Source organism: Diplotaxodon limnothrissa, linkage group LG23, assembly GCF_057381915.1.
Source record: "Diplotaxodon limnothrissa isolate DT_005_m linkage group LG23, D_limnothrissa_male_GT1.1, whole genome shotgun sequence".
Classification (NCBI taxonomy): domain Eukaryota; kingdom Metazoa; phylum Chordata; class Actinopteri; order Cichliformes; family Cichlidae; genus Diplotaxodon; species Diplotaxodon limnothrissa.
The window spans coordinates 8,169,705-8,187,810 of record NC_140617.1 but is presented as its reverse complement, the minus strand read 5'-3'; the positions used below and the strand labels follow the sequence as shown (position 1 = coordinate 8,187,810).

Here is an 18,106-nt window from a genome sequence, read left to right as displayed (position 1 = left end):
ATTATAATTGTTCTTATATGTTCTATCATTTCTTGAATATGTGTTTGATGTCCATTTTTTCTGTCTATTCATTATTGAAATAAAATTGTCAATGGGAGAATGTAGTTATTTAAAAAAAAAAGAAAAAAAAAAGTACTTGTCATTGTAGTTATTGTTTATTATTCATACATCATATTCCTGTATTGTTCAAATTTGAGCAAACAGCCCAAAACCCAAACAAAACAGTCTTAAGTAAATAACAGAAATAAAGATGATTTAATGTTTTGGTCATTTATCGTGTGCGCTTTTTCTGGCATTGTAAATGCTTTGAATACATGTGGAAATCTACTTTTCAAATAAATGCAGCTGCAAAACAAAAACATACTTGTGTGGTAAGAAATACACACCTGGAATTAGTCACATCCAGGAACAGGAAAAGAAAAAAGCTTAGCCACCACAGGTGAGAAAAAGCATCACTTTTAGCTTCCTGAGGTTCTGAATAAAGTAACCTTCTGTAGTTGTGCAACATCTTAGTGTTCCGGCTGGCAATGTTGAGATAAACCATATGTAGAACAGGGGGGGGGGGGGTTTATTTAAAGTTTGCAGCACCATCCACAGTGCTACTGTTGGTGCAGCAGTTACCACTCCAGCTCCACTGGATATTTCCCAGTCAGACAGGCAGTGCAGTGGCCCACTTTCCTGTTGGACTTGTTATTGGAATTAATTTTGTCCTTTTCAATATGGAAAGCAATACCCTCCTGGACAGCAGATACGAGGCCCTCCACAGTCAGATATTTAACACTGTCAGCACCTGTAAACAGCGTTAGCATTAAACACAAGCTTTTGTTCTGACCAGGCAAAGAAATGAATGGTAGATGTGCATTTTTAAATACCAATATAACCAGCAATGTCCTGAAACTCCGGCTTGTTGGCAATGAGCTCCTCCTTGGTTGGGATGTTGATGCCCATGTAGCAAGGGAACCTGATTGGTGGAGAAGCCACCCTGATGTGGACCTGTCCAGAAGAATAATTAGGTTACTATAAACACAAAGTTAGTGTGTGACTATATTCTGGTCACACACAGTTAGGTGCCCTTTTCAGGACCAATATTTGTTCTTCAAATGGTCAGAAATAACAAAACAAAACGTATCTTCCGTTAATTCATGTAACAATGATTATTTACCTTTACTAAGTGTGGCAAAAATGTAGCATTTATCTATTCTTCTATACACATCAAGCACTTGATGTGTATAGAAGAAGAGACAATAAAGTGCTGCATGAATGTTTGGTTAAAATGTGAATTACGGTTCAGATCAGATTGACTAGTAGGCCCAAAAATGATGAATGAGAGTATGTTACTCATGCCATAAATCTGATTAGGGACCGATTTTCATAAAAATGGTTTACCAGACGTGGGGCTTGGCCCAACTTTTAAAAAAATCCAAAAGTTAATCACTTCCTATCTTTAGTATTACAAGATTAGATATTCCCAAATAAACATGTATCAATGAAATAATAACTGGGATGTTCAAGAAAATACCCCCAAAATTTGGATCCAGATATCCTGGATTTGGGGTTTTAATTCATGCATAGTGCGGAGGGAATTTTCTGTCTTATTGGAAATACAGTCTCAGACTGCTCTTGTGGTACGCCCACTTTTTTGAGTTGACAGTTAATGAGCCTAATATTTTCTATGAACCCCTGATGTAAGTATAGTACGCAATGTGACAAACACATGGGCTTTTCTCACTTATTCCACTTACTGCCATTAAAAGAAAAAAAAAAAAAAACTCCAGTTTTATGTTACTTTCCTGTGCTTCTAGTCTACTTACAGTCTGAATTATCAGACAATCCAAACCAACCAGTTTCTGAGCCACTCTGCCAAAATGTTGTGTGTGCTATATCAACAACTATTGCCAAACACTATTAAACGAACCTCTTTGGCACCCGCTTCCTTCAGCAGCTTAATAATAGGGGAAATTGTGTTGCCTCTGACGATGGAGTCGTCAATGAGCACCACTCGTTTCCCAGCAAAGTTGTCCGTCAGTGCTCCAAACTTCTTGGCCACTCCTAGCTGCCTCAAGCGGGTGTTTGGCTGGATAAAAGTTCTTCCAACATAGCGGTTTTTACACAGAACCTCAATGTATGGAAGACCAGACTGTGAGAAGAAGACAGAAGAAAAACTAGTGAGACTGTAAGTCCACCCGGTATATTATAAGATTACTGAGGTGGAGCAGACACACTGTAGACAGACCTGCTCAGCGTAGCCCAGAGCAGCAGGGGTTGCAGACTCTGGCACAGTGCTGACAACGTCTGCATCAGTCGGAGACTCGATGGCCAACTGCCGCCCACATCGCTGTCTGGCAGTATAGACCATCTGCCCTGTAGTACATTGATATTTCAGTATTAATACATTTAAGAAATGAGTAATCAGTAAGTGTGTTACCCATAATAAATATGCATACCTTCGAAAATAGAGTCTGGTCTGGCAAAATAAACATATTCAAAAATGCAGAAGGCTGGGAGGTCTCCCTCAGGTCGGGGCACAACACTCAGAGATTTGACACCATGTCTGGATATCTGGACTATCTCTCCTGGCAAGACCTCTCTGTAGTACCTGTTAATCAATAACGACAAAAAAGTACAATGAACGGATGGACTCAAGGAACACCATTTCACTGTTCATGCATTCAGATTCAGAAGAATTTATCCCCAAGGGGCAATTAAGAGACTGACCTTGCCAACCGTATATAAAATACACAAACATCACATTGGGGAGACAAGTCAGGCTAGGTAGCTGGCCGCACGAGCAGCGACCCGGAACCGAACAGCAATGGGCGTGCATCAAAAGCTATGTCGTTACCACTGGGAAACACCAGAACTATTACGATGGTCATTGAATCACGTCTTTACTAGAATATACTAAGGTGTCAAAACTAGGGCTGTCGGCATTAATCATGTCTGTCGTTAACGGAGATATGCTGCGTTAACGCGGTTTTGCCGTCAACGTCATTTTAACGCGATTAACACTGACAGCCCTAGTCAAAACTTGTCATTTAGGTTACAGGATTGTTATCGAAAGCCATCTTTATGGGAGGGGGGGGGAGAGAGTAAAGCGCCAAAATAGAAAAAAAAAAAAAAAAAGTACTCGTGGCCTAAGGCAAATGATATGAAACCTTTGGGAAAGAAAGAAAAATAAAAAAATAAGGTTATAAAAATGATTTACACCTGGCATTACGGTTCCTTTTATACTAAAGAATACTTTTGCAAAGGTAACAAATGCTTACTTGGCACCAATCGACTGGAAGCTGCACGACTCTGATGACACAACCCACCCCTCAGTGTCTTCCTCTTGAGCGCCTGCTTAAAAACAAAAACAAAAAACAAGAATCAAGTTAATCATTCACCAGCTTACACATCTGACCTCTGACAAAATCAAAAGGGCCAAAAGCTCTGCTGCAACCATTGACCTCTCGTGAGGCGTCCTTTTTATCAGTAAAGCTAGTCTTTTGAGAGCAAACATGCCTGTGTTCTGCAGTTGCACTAATTCTGATGCAACGGTCACATGCAACAACTGTGTAGATACCTGGATTGTGCAGTTTAGAGATGGGAACGAGCTGCCCAATGCACAGTGGCCTATTTCCATAAGGGTCACGCACTGCGTAGATTACATCTTTGAACATGACCAGCAGTGAGTATGATGTTGGCGTTTCAGTCATGAGGTTTTTAATTCTACAACAAAAAACAAAAAAAAACAAATAAAAACAGCATTAAAGTAATGTAAAGCAAAAATATTTATGCTTATATGCTTATGTATCATTAGGTCACAACAGTCACCTGGCAACCCAGTCAGGTGAGTCTAGCTCCTCCATAGGTGGAGTCAGTGCCAGCAGCTGGGTGATGAGCTCACTGTCTGAGCTGGTGGAGAGGCCGACACCATGGCGCATCACCTACAAGGCACATTTATAGTGACTGATTAATTATGGAATAATGTTATTTTCTGTGGAATAGCAGTCTTTGGAAAATTTTATAATGGAAATGGTTGTCACACCCCTGCCCTCAAAGAGCCACTCAACAGCCACTCTGGGAAAGAGACACAGGCCAATCATGTTGTTGCACTGACGTCTAGGCTCGCCTGATGTTCATGATAGTTTTAACTGCGCTTAGGCACAGCTGCTATATAATGACACAAAGATATACATAAGTCTACTTATTATTTTTCCTTCAATTATTGCATCTATAATGTGAGTCAGGACTCTGGAGAAAAGTGTTTTGTGTTTTTTACATTTTATTTCTAAATCAGTCCTGCTTTTACGTCTCAGCGGCCATCAAAATGAAATTTATGGGTTTTTCAGATCAGACAAAGCTACTTTAAGATTCTGGCTTGTCACAAGAGGTTGGCCACATGTTTAAGTTGGCAGAGATTTATACCGGCTGACTTTCTTGATGCACAAAGAGGATTTGTGTCTCTGGCTGGAAATGAAACAGTGACCTTTACTTGCCAACTGAATGTTATCAACTAAATCACTTTAAAATAATTGTCCACATAATCACCTGAAACAGTTTCCAAGATGGCTGCTGAGCATAAAGGACAACTAAGAGTATGAAGTTAATCCATTGGTCTATTGATGATCTATTTCACCGTCCAGTTCAATAGGTAGTACGTACTGTATATTCCATATAAAGGTCTGGCTTGTCTTAAAAAAAAAAACAAACAAAAACACAACACATATACATGACACACAGATTTTTGTTAGTGATCACAAAGTGCACTCGAGAAGGGACGTTGATGTGATCCAGCTGGACTGAGCATGTTTCAGTGCCACTTATGAATAGAGATACTGACTTCTTGTTAGGAAAAAGGGGAGGCAGTCTAAATTTACCTAAAGAATAGGACTTATTTGATGTAAAGCTTTAAATTTCCTTCTGAAAGGTTAGTTATGTATAATTGGTTAAAAACCAAATCCAGCTGACAAGGTCTGCGTTAAAAAAAAAAAAAAATCTTATTAATTCATCGTAATTGGTCGACTAGATATATAATATAAAGTGCATGGATTGTCATAAGATTACTTTAAAGAACAAAAAAAAAAAAAAAAAAAAAAAGAGGACAGTTATAAATATGCACTCAGTGAATGTGCAGGTTTGTATGAAAGCATAATCATAGAAATGGCAGTGTCGAACGAGCAGATTATGGTAATACAGCTTTCTCAAGATCCACTTATACAACCAGCATGAGTAAGTGTCTCAAATCACCTTTGACAAGGTAAATGTAATCGATTTACTGAACCATCAGAGTGATGGCAGAACTTCAAAAAGCCTGTTTGAGCGTTCAGACTTTTGAAATTTGGAGTGAAGTTTAAGAGAGCAGTTAATGATTTGGTACTGATTTTTCATGGCAAATCATGTGTGGAATTCTCACTCAGTGCACATTCTCATAAATATAGTCAAAACTTCCTGTGTATTTTAGCCTCAGATTGGAAGAGAGGTTGCTGAGAAAAAGACAGGATGGGAACACATTTGTTAAATTATGCTAAATGGCCTGTATTTGTATAGCGCTTTACTAGTCCCTAAGGACCCAAAAGCACTTTACACATCCAGTCATCCACCCATTCACACACTGGTGATGGCAAGCTACATTGTAGTCACAACCACCCTGGGGCAAAATCAGTTTAATATAGCTTACATTTTATAGATTGGGGGGTTTTTTTGGGGTTTTTTTTAGATTTTCAGCCTGAAATGTTCTTAAGAGATATACATTTTAAAAAGCTATTCATTTTGTTTCTCATTAATGCGAGCATTAACTGCAGATACAAATTCTTTTGAGAGCGCAAAACACTTAATAGTCAAACAAATCCTTTGACTGGATGATGGATGCAGCTCTGGTATGTGAAAGTGTTGACATCCAGCCCATAACCTTCGTTAAGATTGGATATAGCAAATAAATATTTCAGCAGAAAGAAAAACTGTGTCTGTGTGTGTTCAGTTCATTATTTTTATGTCACATTGATATGCGCAACATTCAGTGTGGACAAGCAGAGCCCCCTCCTCACCTTTTTCCGCAGGGCATGGGCATTAACCAGCTCTCCATTGTGTGCTACAGCAATCTTGCCATGCAGTGTATCCACCACAAAGGGCTGGCAGTTCTGCAGCTCTGAGATCCCAGTGGTTGAATAGCGTGTGTGGCAAATGCCGAGGTTACCATAGCGCAGTTTAGTGAGAGCCTCTGGTGAAAAAGCGGTGCTCACTAATCCCATTCCCTATAAAATGACAACATTGCTCTGTGAAGGTTTTAACTTGCACAAAAATATTTTAAAATAAATAAAAGTGATGTTAAAAAGCAGAAAATCAGCAAACAATGAGGATGTCTGAAGGCTTTAAAACATGTCTGTAAAGGCCAAACATTAAAGTGCTCAGTGTGATTCTGACCAGCTGGGTTGTTTTGATGTAACTGTGCCAAATGGAAATATATTCAGGACGCAACCCAAATACGTCCTGGGTCTGTTTTTGAGATGCTGGGTTAAACTGTGCTTCTGTTTTATCATATAAGAAGCTTCTGATCATGATTCAGTGTTACCTTGTGTGCTGTGTACGTGGGTGGACTGGCTCCATTACTTGTGACAATCCCAGCACTTTCCTGTCCCCTGAGTAGAGACACACACACACACACACACACACACACACACACACACACACACACACACAATTACAGTGTAAATTTTCATGTATTAGTGGGAAGTGTGTTTTTTTGCATGAATGATTTCTGTTTCTTCTCTGCAAGAATAAACTTGAGTCAGTTACGGTTGCCTTGAGGCAAATCAAAACTGGTTTAACGAGGGCCAAATGGAGCAGAAACAAAATCCCCCCACAAAAAAGGAAAAAGCAGATTTGCTTCCCTGCGGTGAGGCTGCCATATATGGAGAGTCGCCTTGCTGCAGTTTCAATCCATTACCAAGCTGCTTCTCAGATTACACTTAGTCCCGCCCCCTCAGCACACAGCTTAAGCCAGTGGTGAGGCTGCTTTTCAGCATGAAGGCGTTGCTTTCAGGCTTAACCGCCTGGTTGCCTAGGGAACCGGGCAGCAGAGACAGACAGGCTGGGGGAAAAGAAAGCGTTTCCAGGTCAGCTCAAACATGGAGAGAGGAGCAGAGAGACAAAGAGGAGGTGATAGTGAGGTGGGGGAGGAAAAAGGCTCAGTGGAGAGGCAGTGGGGGGAAGCAGAAGTGCTGGCTCTACTCTCAGTGTGGGACCAGGTTGGAGCTCAGCACGTAGTAGAGAGCAGAAGCACATTTGAGGTGATTTCAGAGCGTCTGAGGAGGCTCAGTGTTGTGCGCAACTGGAGGGAGTGTCAGGCCAAATGCAGAAGCATGAGACTTCAGAGCAGGAAGGCTGACGCAGGCACATCGGCAAACTACAGCCAAGGAGTGGAAGAAAGGCCGCTTGAAAGGCCATGGGAGGAAGAAGATGTGGATAATCAAAGAAGAATCTACCCAGTCCAGGAAGGTAAACATGTACAACACCACTGTACTATTGATGATAACAACATGACTTTTTCCACCTTGGGAAAAAACAAAAACTGGTATCCAAGGATAAACAGACACGCCAGTTAAAACTATTCTTAGCTTGCTTGTGCTAAAAAGTAATTCAAACACTTACATAAAAGTCATCTTGTTCTTCTTTGGGTTTTTTCTACATCAACATTTAGCCAAAATTTACAATGTTTTCATGTGTGCACAGGAATGAAGACTCGATTTCATTCAGCTGTTTCTTACTCTACTAATGTGGCTGAAGAGGGAGGCCGCCACTGGACGGATGACGAGGTTAGAGCGCTGCTGTGCGTCTGGGCTGACCGCAACATTCGGGAACGTTTGAAATGCACGCTGCGCAACAAATCCATATTCCAAGAGATGGCTCGTCAAATGCAGAGAAACTTTGGGGTGATACGGAACTGGAAACAATGCCGTACAAAATACAAGAATTTGAAATATGACTATAAGACTGCGAAAAGTGCACACGCTGCGGGAGGCAGCAGTGCAGGAAGCCCGGGGAAATACATGAAGTTTTTTGATGAAGTGGAGGCCATTCTACTGGACAAAGGACTGGAAAATGGGACCAGGGAAATGCAGAAGAGACTGTATGATGGTGAAATGGAAGCAGGGAGGCTACAAACAGCAGCAGGCCACACAGGGCAGATAACGGGCTCTGAGAGTGAGGTGGTCATTGAAATTGATGATGGTAAGCATCAAGTTTGCAAGCAGTTGTTTTAGATTCAAGACTTCGTGAAAATAATTTTCTTATGTATTTATCATTTAAGATGACAACAGTGACGATTACGACATGGATGGAGAAATGGAAGTAAAATGGAGAAGTGCAGGTATGCCGAAAAAGAAAAATCTGCCAAATCAACTGTGGAGTTTAGCAGCATAATTAAACTTTTCCTTCCATATCTGTTCTTCTTTTATCCCAGACGCCCATCTAGCACACACAGACTCCAGCTCTGACCAGTTCCAAGTAGTCACAGTGTCGGACACGGGTCGAAACTGGAGCGACCAAGAGGTGCGAGCCCTGATCCAAGTCTGGTCGGATGAGCGCATACGCAGGCAGCTGGAGAGCTCAACCAGAAAGAGGGACATCTTTGTCCAGATCTCGAACAGGTTAATGCAACAAGGCATTGAACGTGACTGGAAACAGTGCCACACAAAGTACAAGAACCTCAAGTACCTCTACAGGTCCCTTCAAAGGGGCAAGACTGATGAAGCTGACCCGAGACGCCTCATGAGGTTCTATGAGGAAGTGGACTCCATTATGAATCGCACGGCTAACGACTCTCTGCGAGACACAGGAGCAGCCGAGTCTGCAGATTCAGGCGGACTTACTACATCTGACAACTGTGATGAGAAAAATCACGTGGACGGCAAGTTGACAAACACGAGGAGAGCTGTGGAGGGAGCCTTGGAGGACAAAACCTGCACCTCTGATTCGGACTTATCAGTAACCATCGAGGCTACATCAAATGCTTATGAGCCAAAGCGACATAAAATTAAGGAGCATTATCTGGATCAAGAACACATGTTGATGAGTGAGCTGATCATTTAATCATCATCATTATTATCAGCATGAATTAGATGAAAAAGATTACATAATGCTTTCAGTGGTCAGTTACCATGAGTAAGATAATCAAGCAGGACCATCTTGGACAGCCAAAAACAAATGTGGTTTTTTTTTTTACATTATGTCTTAATACATTTCCCATACACAAAACAAACCGATGACATTTAGTTCAGGGTTCTCCCTGGCTCACAACAGACTTTTCTTGGTTTATGACACATGTATGCAAGATTAGCCCCAGCAAAGTCAAGGCACTGAATCTGTTACCAAATGTGATAGAAAATGCACAGATTTCTAACCACTTCATGAGAAATCAATCAATGCATCAGCTGAACTTTAGGTTCATTATCTTGCCCAAGGATACTTCAGTCCAGAGAAGTCGGACATCAAACCAACAACTTTCCAATTAGTAGACAACTTGGTCCAACTTGGTTTTAAAATATATTATTATATACATATAAAATATATTATTATTATAGTTTAAAGATTTTATTTAAAAAGGAGTCCCGAGGTGGTCTTAAGCCAGTCTTACTATGTTTAGTACCAAGACAATTCTTTTCTTTTGTAGCAAAAAATGCATATTTGTATTTTTGTAACTACCTTTAATATTATATTTTTGCAGGTGCTTCTGAGAGTGTGGTGGAAAGAGAGGATACTACTTCAACACACAGAAGAATCAAGAGGAAAGCTGTAGATGAAGGTCTGAAATATGTCTCCTTCTGTAATCCCTTTTAATGTCACGTGACATCCACAATTGACTGAAGCTTTTGTAATTTCTGGCTAAGTCCCATGATATGCCATGGCGCTTCATAATTAAATTATGGATAAGGATATGGTCATGACTTCTAATAAAATGCACAACTCGCATAACCCTACTAGGAGCTAACATGTTACACTAGTAGTACTTAAAAAGTAGGTTAATGTAAACCTTTGTCCTTCTTATTTCCAGACCCTGGACTGCACACACCACTAAAAAAGCTGAACATTGGGCCTCTCGTTGCTGAAAGACTCCACAGCCAGTGTAAAGAAGAGACGGACCATATTCCAATAATAAAGATCAACTCAGTCTGTTCAATGGCCACCCCTGCTCCGTCGCCAGAATTACAGGTAACATATACTGATCTCATGTGACCATTATAAAACTGAGGTATTTTTTAAATAATAAAAGCTGTTGTGGCAACTTTTTAAAAGCTACCCCAACTACTTGATTAATCGAGTGACAGATTATTTGGCGAACATTGTGATAATCAGTTAATCATTTTTTAAATAAAAATGCCGAACATTAAAATTATGATTGCAAACTTGAACATGTTTAGGTTTTAGATTGTTTCAGATTGCAAAAACAAAGGTGAACTGATTAATGCATATATCATAAAAAATAAAAATAAAAAAAAAGCTGCAGCTCTATTGCTTTTATGAATGAAAACTGTTATGTCTTAAGGGTTATTCACTAATCCATGTCAGAAAATCCCAGAAAGTTGATTTTCTTCATCTGGTCACAGCATTTTCAATGGAAATGTTTCATCGCTTATCCAGGTGACTTCTTCAGTATCGACTGACTGCAGTTTTCCACAACTTTACAGTACAGTACTTGAGCGGTATAGCTGCATAACAACTGAAACCAGCACCATTGACTAACAATGAGCCACAAATTCAGTTCCATGGTTGTTAGTATGCAAACTGTCATGACCATTGGTAGCATGAGTACCATTTAGACAGTGTTAGGAATTGGCTGCAATCACATCACTCTAAGATGATGAACAATAGTTCAAAGATGTCATCCCCTTTTCACATAACGGCTCGCCACTCAAACCAGGATGTGCACATCGTCACTGAAAGAGTGGCCACTGGCCTGTAGGTGTAAACAGCCCTGTCCTGATGGGCTAGCTCTTCTGCGCTGTCCAATCTGCTAACCGGAGGTTGTCGGGTTGGCTTTCTAAATTCAATGAAATTGGGAGAAAAAGAATGATATATTAAATTGCAAGCTAGATGAAGGAAACCAGGCCTTTTGGTTCTTGAAGACATTTCACCTCTCATGTGTGAAGCTTTTTCAGTTCCAAAAACAAAGTATTTTAACCCTTAGTGGGGTTGTGCTCTTGGAGGGTGTCCTGAGGATCGTTGACCCACCCGGTTTTTATGCAAGTCGTTAAGGGTCACATCAGTTGAGCTGACATGTGACTAAATGGATGGGTTATTTCGGTCACAAGACCTAAGTGTGAATTCTATGTGGGACAGCTTCATGAACCAAAAAAGAAATCCAGTTGCCTTCAACTCAGTAACTTAAAACTAGCATGGTCTCAACAACTGTATCGAATATTTCATCAGAACCAAGAATGTGGCAATCATATGATATGTTTTCAGAAAAGCTGCTTGATAAAATGTTGCTAACTACAGTGACACTTTAAAAGGTGTTTTGTGTTTCCACTGTACCAGAGTCGATGAGAAAACAAAAAATTGCTAACTGCTAGGCAATCAAATCTGGCTTTTATGAGTGTAGACTCAAAAATTGTACAAAAAAGAGAAAAGCTATTGAGTAGTCTTTTTCTCAGTGTGTGCTCAAGAAGAACAGAAGAAAGCAAGGCCTTCATTGCTTAAGAATGTATGCTTCAAGTATTTAGCCCAAGAACATTGAGCTTCAAGAGGTCATGCTTGGTAATATCAGAAACCTGTGCCAACTTCTTAAACACAAGGCAGAAGGTAAGACAGCCTTTCAAAAATGGCTAAAGACACAGCCTGAATTATGCCAGTCCTATGATGTAGAGCAAACTGTCAGGATGCAGGAGATCAGTTTGGAGAGCTACAAAATCTCAATATTTCTCTCCAAAGAACGTCACAAACCAACTCTGGTATGCAGGCTGTCTGTTGAGTCCCACACCGAGGCAAAAAAGGCAAAACTAATGATGCTTTCCAAAGCCTTTTTGAGAAGGCATCTACCATTGTGGTAGATCACAGTGCCACAAATCAGGCAACCACCCAAGTAAGTGATTGATGTTTTTCGCACAGCTTGCAAAGCATTTCAGCAAAATGGTCTACTGACACAGTAGAAACTGGAAAAAACCCTGCTTATTGAAAAAATTGATTCTGTGGTAGATAAATATCCAGAAATTGTCCTACCCGTGTTCAGGCTTTACTACCCAATCAGTCACAGGACAGAACCTGTAGAAATACAGGTTTTGCAGCAGAGTTTAAGGTTGTTGTTTATTATAACATTCACCTCCTCTGAATCGGGAAGGTACTTTACTGCGCTGAGCAAGTGGATGACCTGGCTGCATTCAGAAATATATAGCACTTTGTCATAACCACCAAAAAAGCTGGTTATCCCAAAAAGAAAGTTAGTGTGCAAAGAAGCATGTGGCATATTTGGTGCTTTTATATGAAGTAATCCAATGCCCACTCAGAAAGAGTTGAGTGCTTGGTTGCCAGAACATTGTAGAGAACCATGGTGTGGCTGCAGCTCTTTACACTTAACACAGCAATCCTTGCCTGGGATCCTCTAAGAATAACATGTCCTTCTAATATAGATAGCTAAGGGAATGTTCCATTTTGAAAACCAATAACACTGCAAGAATTATTACAAAACATTAGGGATTAAATATAGTCAAATTATGGTATAGCAATCAAATGGCTGAGTACTCTCCAATACTGGAACAACTAATTCATACATATGTTTTTTGGTTTTATACAAAGTGATTTTTTTTTTTGTTGTCCACAGTGTTGAACCTAAACTTATGCACATGTACATTTATATAGCTAAACCTTAGGAAATATGCAAAGCTCACTTTTATTCTTGCCTTAGTAATGTATTTACACATACATAAGTTTTTTTATAGTTTTCACTAGACATTGGCTGCTCTTTCACTCCTTTTCAGTGTAGACCTTGTCACTGAGCATTTTTAACTCTTCATGTTTTTCATTTTTCAAATGAACAAAAAATGTGTGTGTGTGTGTGTGGGGGGGGGGGGGGGGGGGGGGCTGTCAAAGGACCTAAGAGATGGATTTGGTTCTTCAGTGGTCAGTGGGAGGGTGTCTGTAAAGATGTCATTCTTAAGGAGGGGGAGCATGGAGGAAAAACTGAGGTATGCCAAATAACACAAGAACTGGACTGAAAAATCTGTGACGACAGTGATGTGATTAATTAATATTCAATTGTCGGTTCAAACTGCCATCAGTGTGTTAAAAAAAAACCAAGAGGTAAAATAGAGAGCCATCTTTAAAACACAGTGGAGGTTCTATCATGGTTGTATTGCCTCTGATTCAATTATAATAAAGAAAAATACTGACAGATTTTGATCTAGCATGGCGAGGAAGCATCTGATTGATGCCTCATTTTTCAGCACAGGAGTGATTCCAAACACACTGCCAATGCAGGAAATGCATACCTGGACAGAAAGAACACACACACAATGAAACATGGTCAGTCATGGATTGGCCTCTCCAGAGCCCAGCCTCAACATTTTTAAAGCAATGTGGGATGGCAGAATTGACAGACTGAGGGAAAACAGAACAAGGAAACAAACATCCAAAGACAAACTCTGAATGTCCTTCAACAAGCCAGGAGAACTAGTGTCGAAGGCTACTTACAGAAGTTACAAGAAAGTTTCCATAAGAGAATTCAGGTTGTGTTGAAGAATAAAGGTTGTCATACTAATATTTGCTTTGATGCTCTTTAGAGTAGTAAAAACTCAGTTTTTGTCATATACAGCCTATTTCTGTGCATATTTAAAAAGTCGCTACCGTTTTTTTCTAATTTCTCTGCAAAATATAAAGAAAAGGGGGAGCGGGGGTCAATATTTTTGCACAATACTGTAGATGCATGAGGTTGCTTTCTGCAAAAATTCACATCTTGCATTTTTGTTTTTCTTGCTCAAGTTTGGGTCAGATTCAAATTTAAACCAAACATTTCATCTAAAATGCAAAGCTTGGACGTCATTAACTAGTGTGGTAACTTTTCAGTCGTTACCAATTTTGGAGTAACTGGTTTTCCGTTACTTACCTGTGCTGTAACGCCACCAACCCCAAAGTTAAGACCTGAGCCACCTCCAGCTGTGTGGGCCACTCTCCCGCAGCGACACACCCAAAGACTCCGCACTCCTCTCCAATACCCGACTCCTCGAACTCCATGGGCTCGCCTGTCGCCGATGCCTCTCGTATAAACTGCGGTCTAGTCTCGCGCCTAGTTGTCCGTGAGCAATTACCGTGCGCGCGCGTGTTTGTATGAGCGCTTGCCTGATACACGTTCGTGACCAAACACGTGCTTGCAGCGATACAACGTGGTTTGTTAAAACATTACCAAACTCAGCTGACACTGCTGAATTGGGCATGAAATCACGAGTAACAGAGTTAAATCAGACTAGACACGTTTTAACCTAACAACCGGTCCGCCATAACTAAAATCATAACGAATTAAATGGAATACGTGGAATTTACGAATAATTCTAATCAAATTAATCGATTAGGTCAAAAACCACACTATTTAGTCCTGTTGGAGCTTTTGATAAGACAACCTTCTCATCAAAGAGTAAAAGGATGAACTTTGGTAGAAAAACCTCCAAAAGTTTTTTTCTTTTTCTTTTTTTTTTACGTCTTCTCTTGACGTTTGAGCGCTTCCCTTTCACGTGGTAACAGATGCGCCGCTGTGATTGGTTGTTTAGATGAGTTGAGAACTGTGATTGGCTCCCGGCGCAAGTATGACACGGCCCACTTCCCCTCCCCGGCTGCCTGCACACCTTCTGCTTCTCAATAAGTTAGCTGGCGTGTTTTGTGATTTGTCTTTCAGGACTGTTCAGGATCGACGAGCGCTATGGCATCCACCCCAGGTACTGCACGATCCTTAATACACACGTTAGCGCTTAAGTTAGATGTGCGTGTTTTAACTTTTTCCTCTTTTTTTTCAGAGTTGAAAGTCGGCCAAAAGCTCAATGAGGGCAAGACAAAACAGATTTTCGAGCTCTTGGACCAGCCGGGACTGGTTCTAGTCCAGTCTAAAGACCAGATCACGGCTGGGAATGCCGTGAGGAAAGATCAGATGGAGGGCAAAGCTGCCATTGCCAACAAAACTACGAGCTGCGTGTTCCAGCTGCTGCAGGAGTCTGGTGAGGACTTATTGAATGTTTGTAGGGGGGGGACAGTATTCTGCAGTCTGAGTGGGTTGGGGCAGTTCTGTCAAACGCATGTGTATAATTATTGCAGCTCTCTTTTTTTTCCCATTTAAAAAAAAAAAAAAAAAAGTCCCTTACACTTGGCCAGTATCTAGGCACATTGTTTCTGCAGAAGTTTTTGTGAGCAACAAACTATCAAAGGTAAATTGATTCAGTAGAGTTTACTGGAAAAAAACGAACTTTGGACTCATTGATCTTTTCAGTTTCAGTTAATGTGGGGGCTTAAATGTTAAGAAAATATAAAACGTTTGTCACACTTTGTCAGAGCCCTGGCTCACTTATTCAGTTTGCAGGATTTTTCTGAAATGCCATTGGATTTATTTAAATATCTCAGAAGTACATGGTAATCAGTTTTCCACACATGGGAAGCAGTTCGGCTCTTCTCATTTTTGCAACTTTTTAAAAATGACTTTTTTTTTTTTTTTAACCCTCTGAATGACAATCCACTAAGAACTGAATTTTATGTTGTGTTTCATGGATGGATGGGGGGTGAATTGAACAGAAATGACAATCTTGCAAAAATACTTAAATGTGAAGGGCATGCAAGATTTACATGATCCCAAAATTACTTTCCATATGACTTTAATTTATAAGCAATTGGCTAACTGTAACCATCTTGTGTGTGACGCGTAGGTCAGTCAAGCTGTAGTAATGGCTGCCTTGTGACTTGATGTGTTTCCACTTAGAATTAACCCGATCCAACCAGCCACATCCCATCCACTTGACCCTAATCAAAGATAGGTTTAAATCATGGTAACTTGAAGAGCCATCTGTGTGCCAGTGTATAAAAAATTAAATAAAATCTATATTTTTCTAATCTGACATGGTTGCACATATTGAAATTTGTCCATTAGTTTGAGGTTGCCCTAACATCCACCCTCCCCCCCCAGGCATTAAGACAGCTTTTGTTAAGCAGCACTCGGACACGGCGTTCATTGCAGCGCACTGTGAGATGATACCCATTGAGTGGGTATGTCGCAGAGTGGCGACTGGATCTTTCCTCAAGAGGAATCCAGGAGTCAAAGAGGGCTACCGCTTTTCTCCTCTAAAGATGGAGATGTTCTTTAAAGTGAGTCTTCCAGGCGTGCAGTGATTCTCTCGATGCATTTTCAGTCTGTGAGTGTTGCATGCAAACTCATCAATGATTGTTTTTAGGATGATGCCAACAATGATCCTCAGTGGTCAGAGGAGCAGCTGCTGGAGGCCAAATTCTGTCTGGCTGGGCTCACTATTGGTCAGTGTGAGGTGGACATAATGAATCGCAGCACTGTGGCCATTTTTGAGATTCTGGAGAAGGCCTGGGCCACTCAGAACTGCACCCTGGTGGACATGAAGGTAGGCTGTGCAGCACCTCCCCCTGCTGGTTAATTTCATATCTTGGTGCAATCACTTTTCTTCTGTACCTACAGCAGAACTACAATTAAGGACTTTTTTCTTTGCTTATAGATTGAATTTGGTGTCAATGTTAAAACTCAAGAGATTGTGCTCGCTGACGTGATTGATAATGATTCATGGAGGCTTTGGCCAGCTGGAGATCGGAGCCAGCAGAAAGATAAACAGGTCATGCATTGACTTTCATTTCATGCTGATATGAGGGGGGGGGAAAGATACAAGCCTTAAACTGTTTTTTTTCTTCCCCTTTGTAGGTGTACAGAGACCTGAAGGAGGTTACCCCAGAGGCAATGCAGATGGTGAAGAGGAATTTTGAGTGGGTCTCTGAAAGGGTCAAGGTACAGCAAACAAACTCTAAATTCTTCTTTATCTTGTAGGAGTATTTTGCTTTGAATATCTTAACCAACAGACATTGTTTAACATCACAAAAGCCTGCAGCTGCTTTTTATGCAATTCGGGGAAAAAAACGAGTACAATTTGAGCAGTCAAAAACTGAAATAAACTGATGATTCAATGGTTTCTGTGCATCTACAGTTGCTGCTGAAGCCCCAGGCAAGCAGCAGGGTGGTGGTTTTAATGGGTTCCACCTCAGACATGGCCCATTGTGAGAAGATAAGAAAGGCGTGCACCTCCTACGGGATCCCCTGCGTCCTCAGAGTCACCTCGGCACACAAGGGTCCAGATGAGACGCTCCGAATCAAGGCTGAATATGAAGGTGTGCTTTAATATTGACATAATTCCATCTTTAAACTGATCTAGGGATTCTTGATAATGTGATAATTTCTCTATGCTTTTTTGCAGGTGATGGGATACCCACTGTATTCGTGGCTGTGGCTGGGAGAAGTAACGGCCTCGGCCCAGTGATGTCTGGTAACACGGCTTACCCTGTTATCAACTGCCCTCCTCTCGCTCCAGACTGGGGATCGCAAGATGTATGGTCATCCCTCCGCATGCCAAGTGGTGAGAAGAGCTCTTTAGAATAGAATGCCTTTATTGTCACTATACAGATGTACAATGAGATACAGATGATCTCCTACTCGGTGCAAACATGTTGGAGAAGAAGGGGGGGGTGCATCGTTTCTGCAGCAATATATACATGTGCAGTGTGAATCATACATACGGTTTTAATTTTTTCCCACTTATGGTAACCAAGTCTTTCTCTACTTTATTTGTCCTGCAGGTCTTGGCTGCTCCACAGTATTGTCTCCAGAAGCTTCTGCCCAGTTTGCAGCGCAGATCTTCGGGTTGAGTGACCACCTGGTGTGGTGCAAACTGAGGGCATCCATGCTCAACACCTGGGTGTCTCTCAAGCTGGCTGACAAGAAGTTACAGGCCTGCAGCCTCTGAAGAGCCCAGCGTGCTTCACACTTTAACACACTGTCTTTGTTTACTATTAAAAACCCATTAAATGTAGTTGCTTGTCACACATATCATTCCATGAAGAGACAAATGATTAAAGCTTATATGTATTT

At 40.9% G+C, this 18,106-nt stretch overlaps 2 protein-coding genes across 3 annotated transcripts; one reads left to right on the top strand and one right to left on the bottom strand.

The window, feature by feature from the left end:
- Positions 1-567: 567 nt before the first annotated feature.
- ppat (phosphoribosyl pyrophosphate amidotransferase) lies at positions 568-14,346 on the bottom strand. Of its 2 annotated transcripts, none has more exons than XM_085347113.1 (11): positions 14,078-14,346; positions 6,554-6,620; positions 6,030-6,236; positions 3,817-3,929; positions 3,566-3,711; positions 3,267-3,342; positions 2,445-2,596; positions 2,234-2,361; positions 1,916-2,137; positions 873-993; positions 568-790 (listed from the first exon to the last, which is right to left on the bottom strand). In XM_085347113.1, the coding sequence occupies exons 1-11, from the start codon at positions 14,203-14,205 to the stop codon at positions 618-620; spliced, it is 1,533 nt and encodes a 510-aa protein (XP_085203239.1). In that variant the 5' UTR covers positions 14,206-14,346; the 3' UTR covers positions 568-617. The 2 variants fall into 2 exon arrangements, with proteins under 2 accessions (XP_085203239.1, XP_085203240.1); XM_085347114.1 differs by having other exon boundaries at positions 3,267-3,339.
- Positions 7,110-18,106, top strand: paics (phosphoribosylaminoimidazole carboxylase, phosphoribosylaminoimidazole succinocarboxamide synthetase). The gene is made up of 15 exons (XM_085347112.1): positions 7,110-7,479; positions 7,714-8,211; positions 8,291-8,350; positions 8,444-9,055; positions 9,707-9,784; positions 10,034-10,191; positions 14,861-14,900; positions 14,979-15,176; positions 16,133-16,311; positions 16,398-16,577; positions 16,689-16,802; positions 16,889-16,972; positions 17,169-17,349; positions 17,436-17,594; positions 17,815-18,106. Exons 1-15 carry the CDS (start codon positions 7,110-7,112, stop codon positions 17,979-17,981), a joined length of 3,078 nt encoding a protein of 1,025 aa, XP_085203238.1. The 3' UTR covers positions 17,982-18,106.

Excerpts from the sequence above, each read along its gene's own strand:
- ppat (XM_085347113.1), bottom strand. The coding sequence starts at position 14,205 with ATGGAGTTCGAGGAGTCGGGTATTGGAGAGGAGTGCGGAGTCTTTGGG. Across the intron at positions 3,712-3,816 it reads TCACCTGACTGGGTTGCCAG|AATTAAAAACCTCATGACTG; the intron begins GTGACTGTTGTG and ends TTTTTGTTGTAG. Across the intron at positions 3,343-3,565 it reads CTCTAAACTGCACAATCCAG|CAGGCGCTCAAGAGGAAGAC; the intron begins GTATCTACACAG and ends TTTGTTTTTAAG.
- paics (XM_085347112.1), top strand. The coding sequence starts at position 7,110 with ATGGAGAGAGGAGCAGAGAGACAAAGAGGAGGTGATAGTGAGGTGGGG. Across the intron at positions 16,312-16,397 it reads AGATGGAGATGTTCTTTAAA|GATGATGCCAACAATGATCC; the intron begins GTGAGTCTTCCA and ends GATTGTTTTTAG. Across the intron at positions 17,595-17,814 it reads ATCCCTCCGCATGCCAAGTG|GTCTTGGCTGCTCCACAGTA; the intron begins GTGAGAAGAGCT and ends TTTGTCCTGCAG.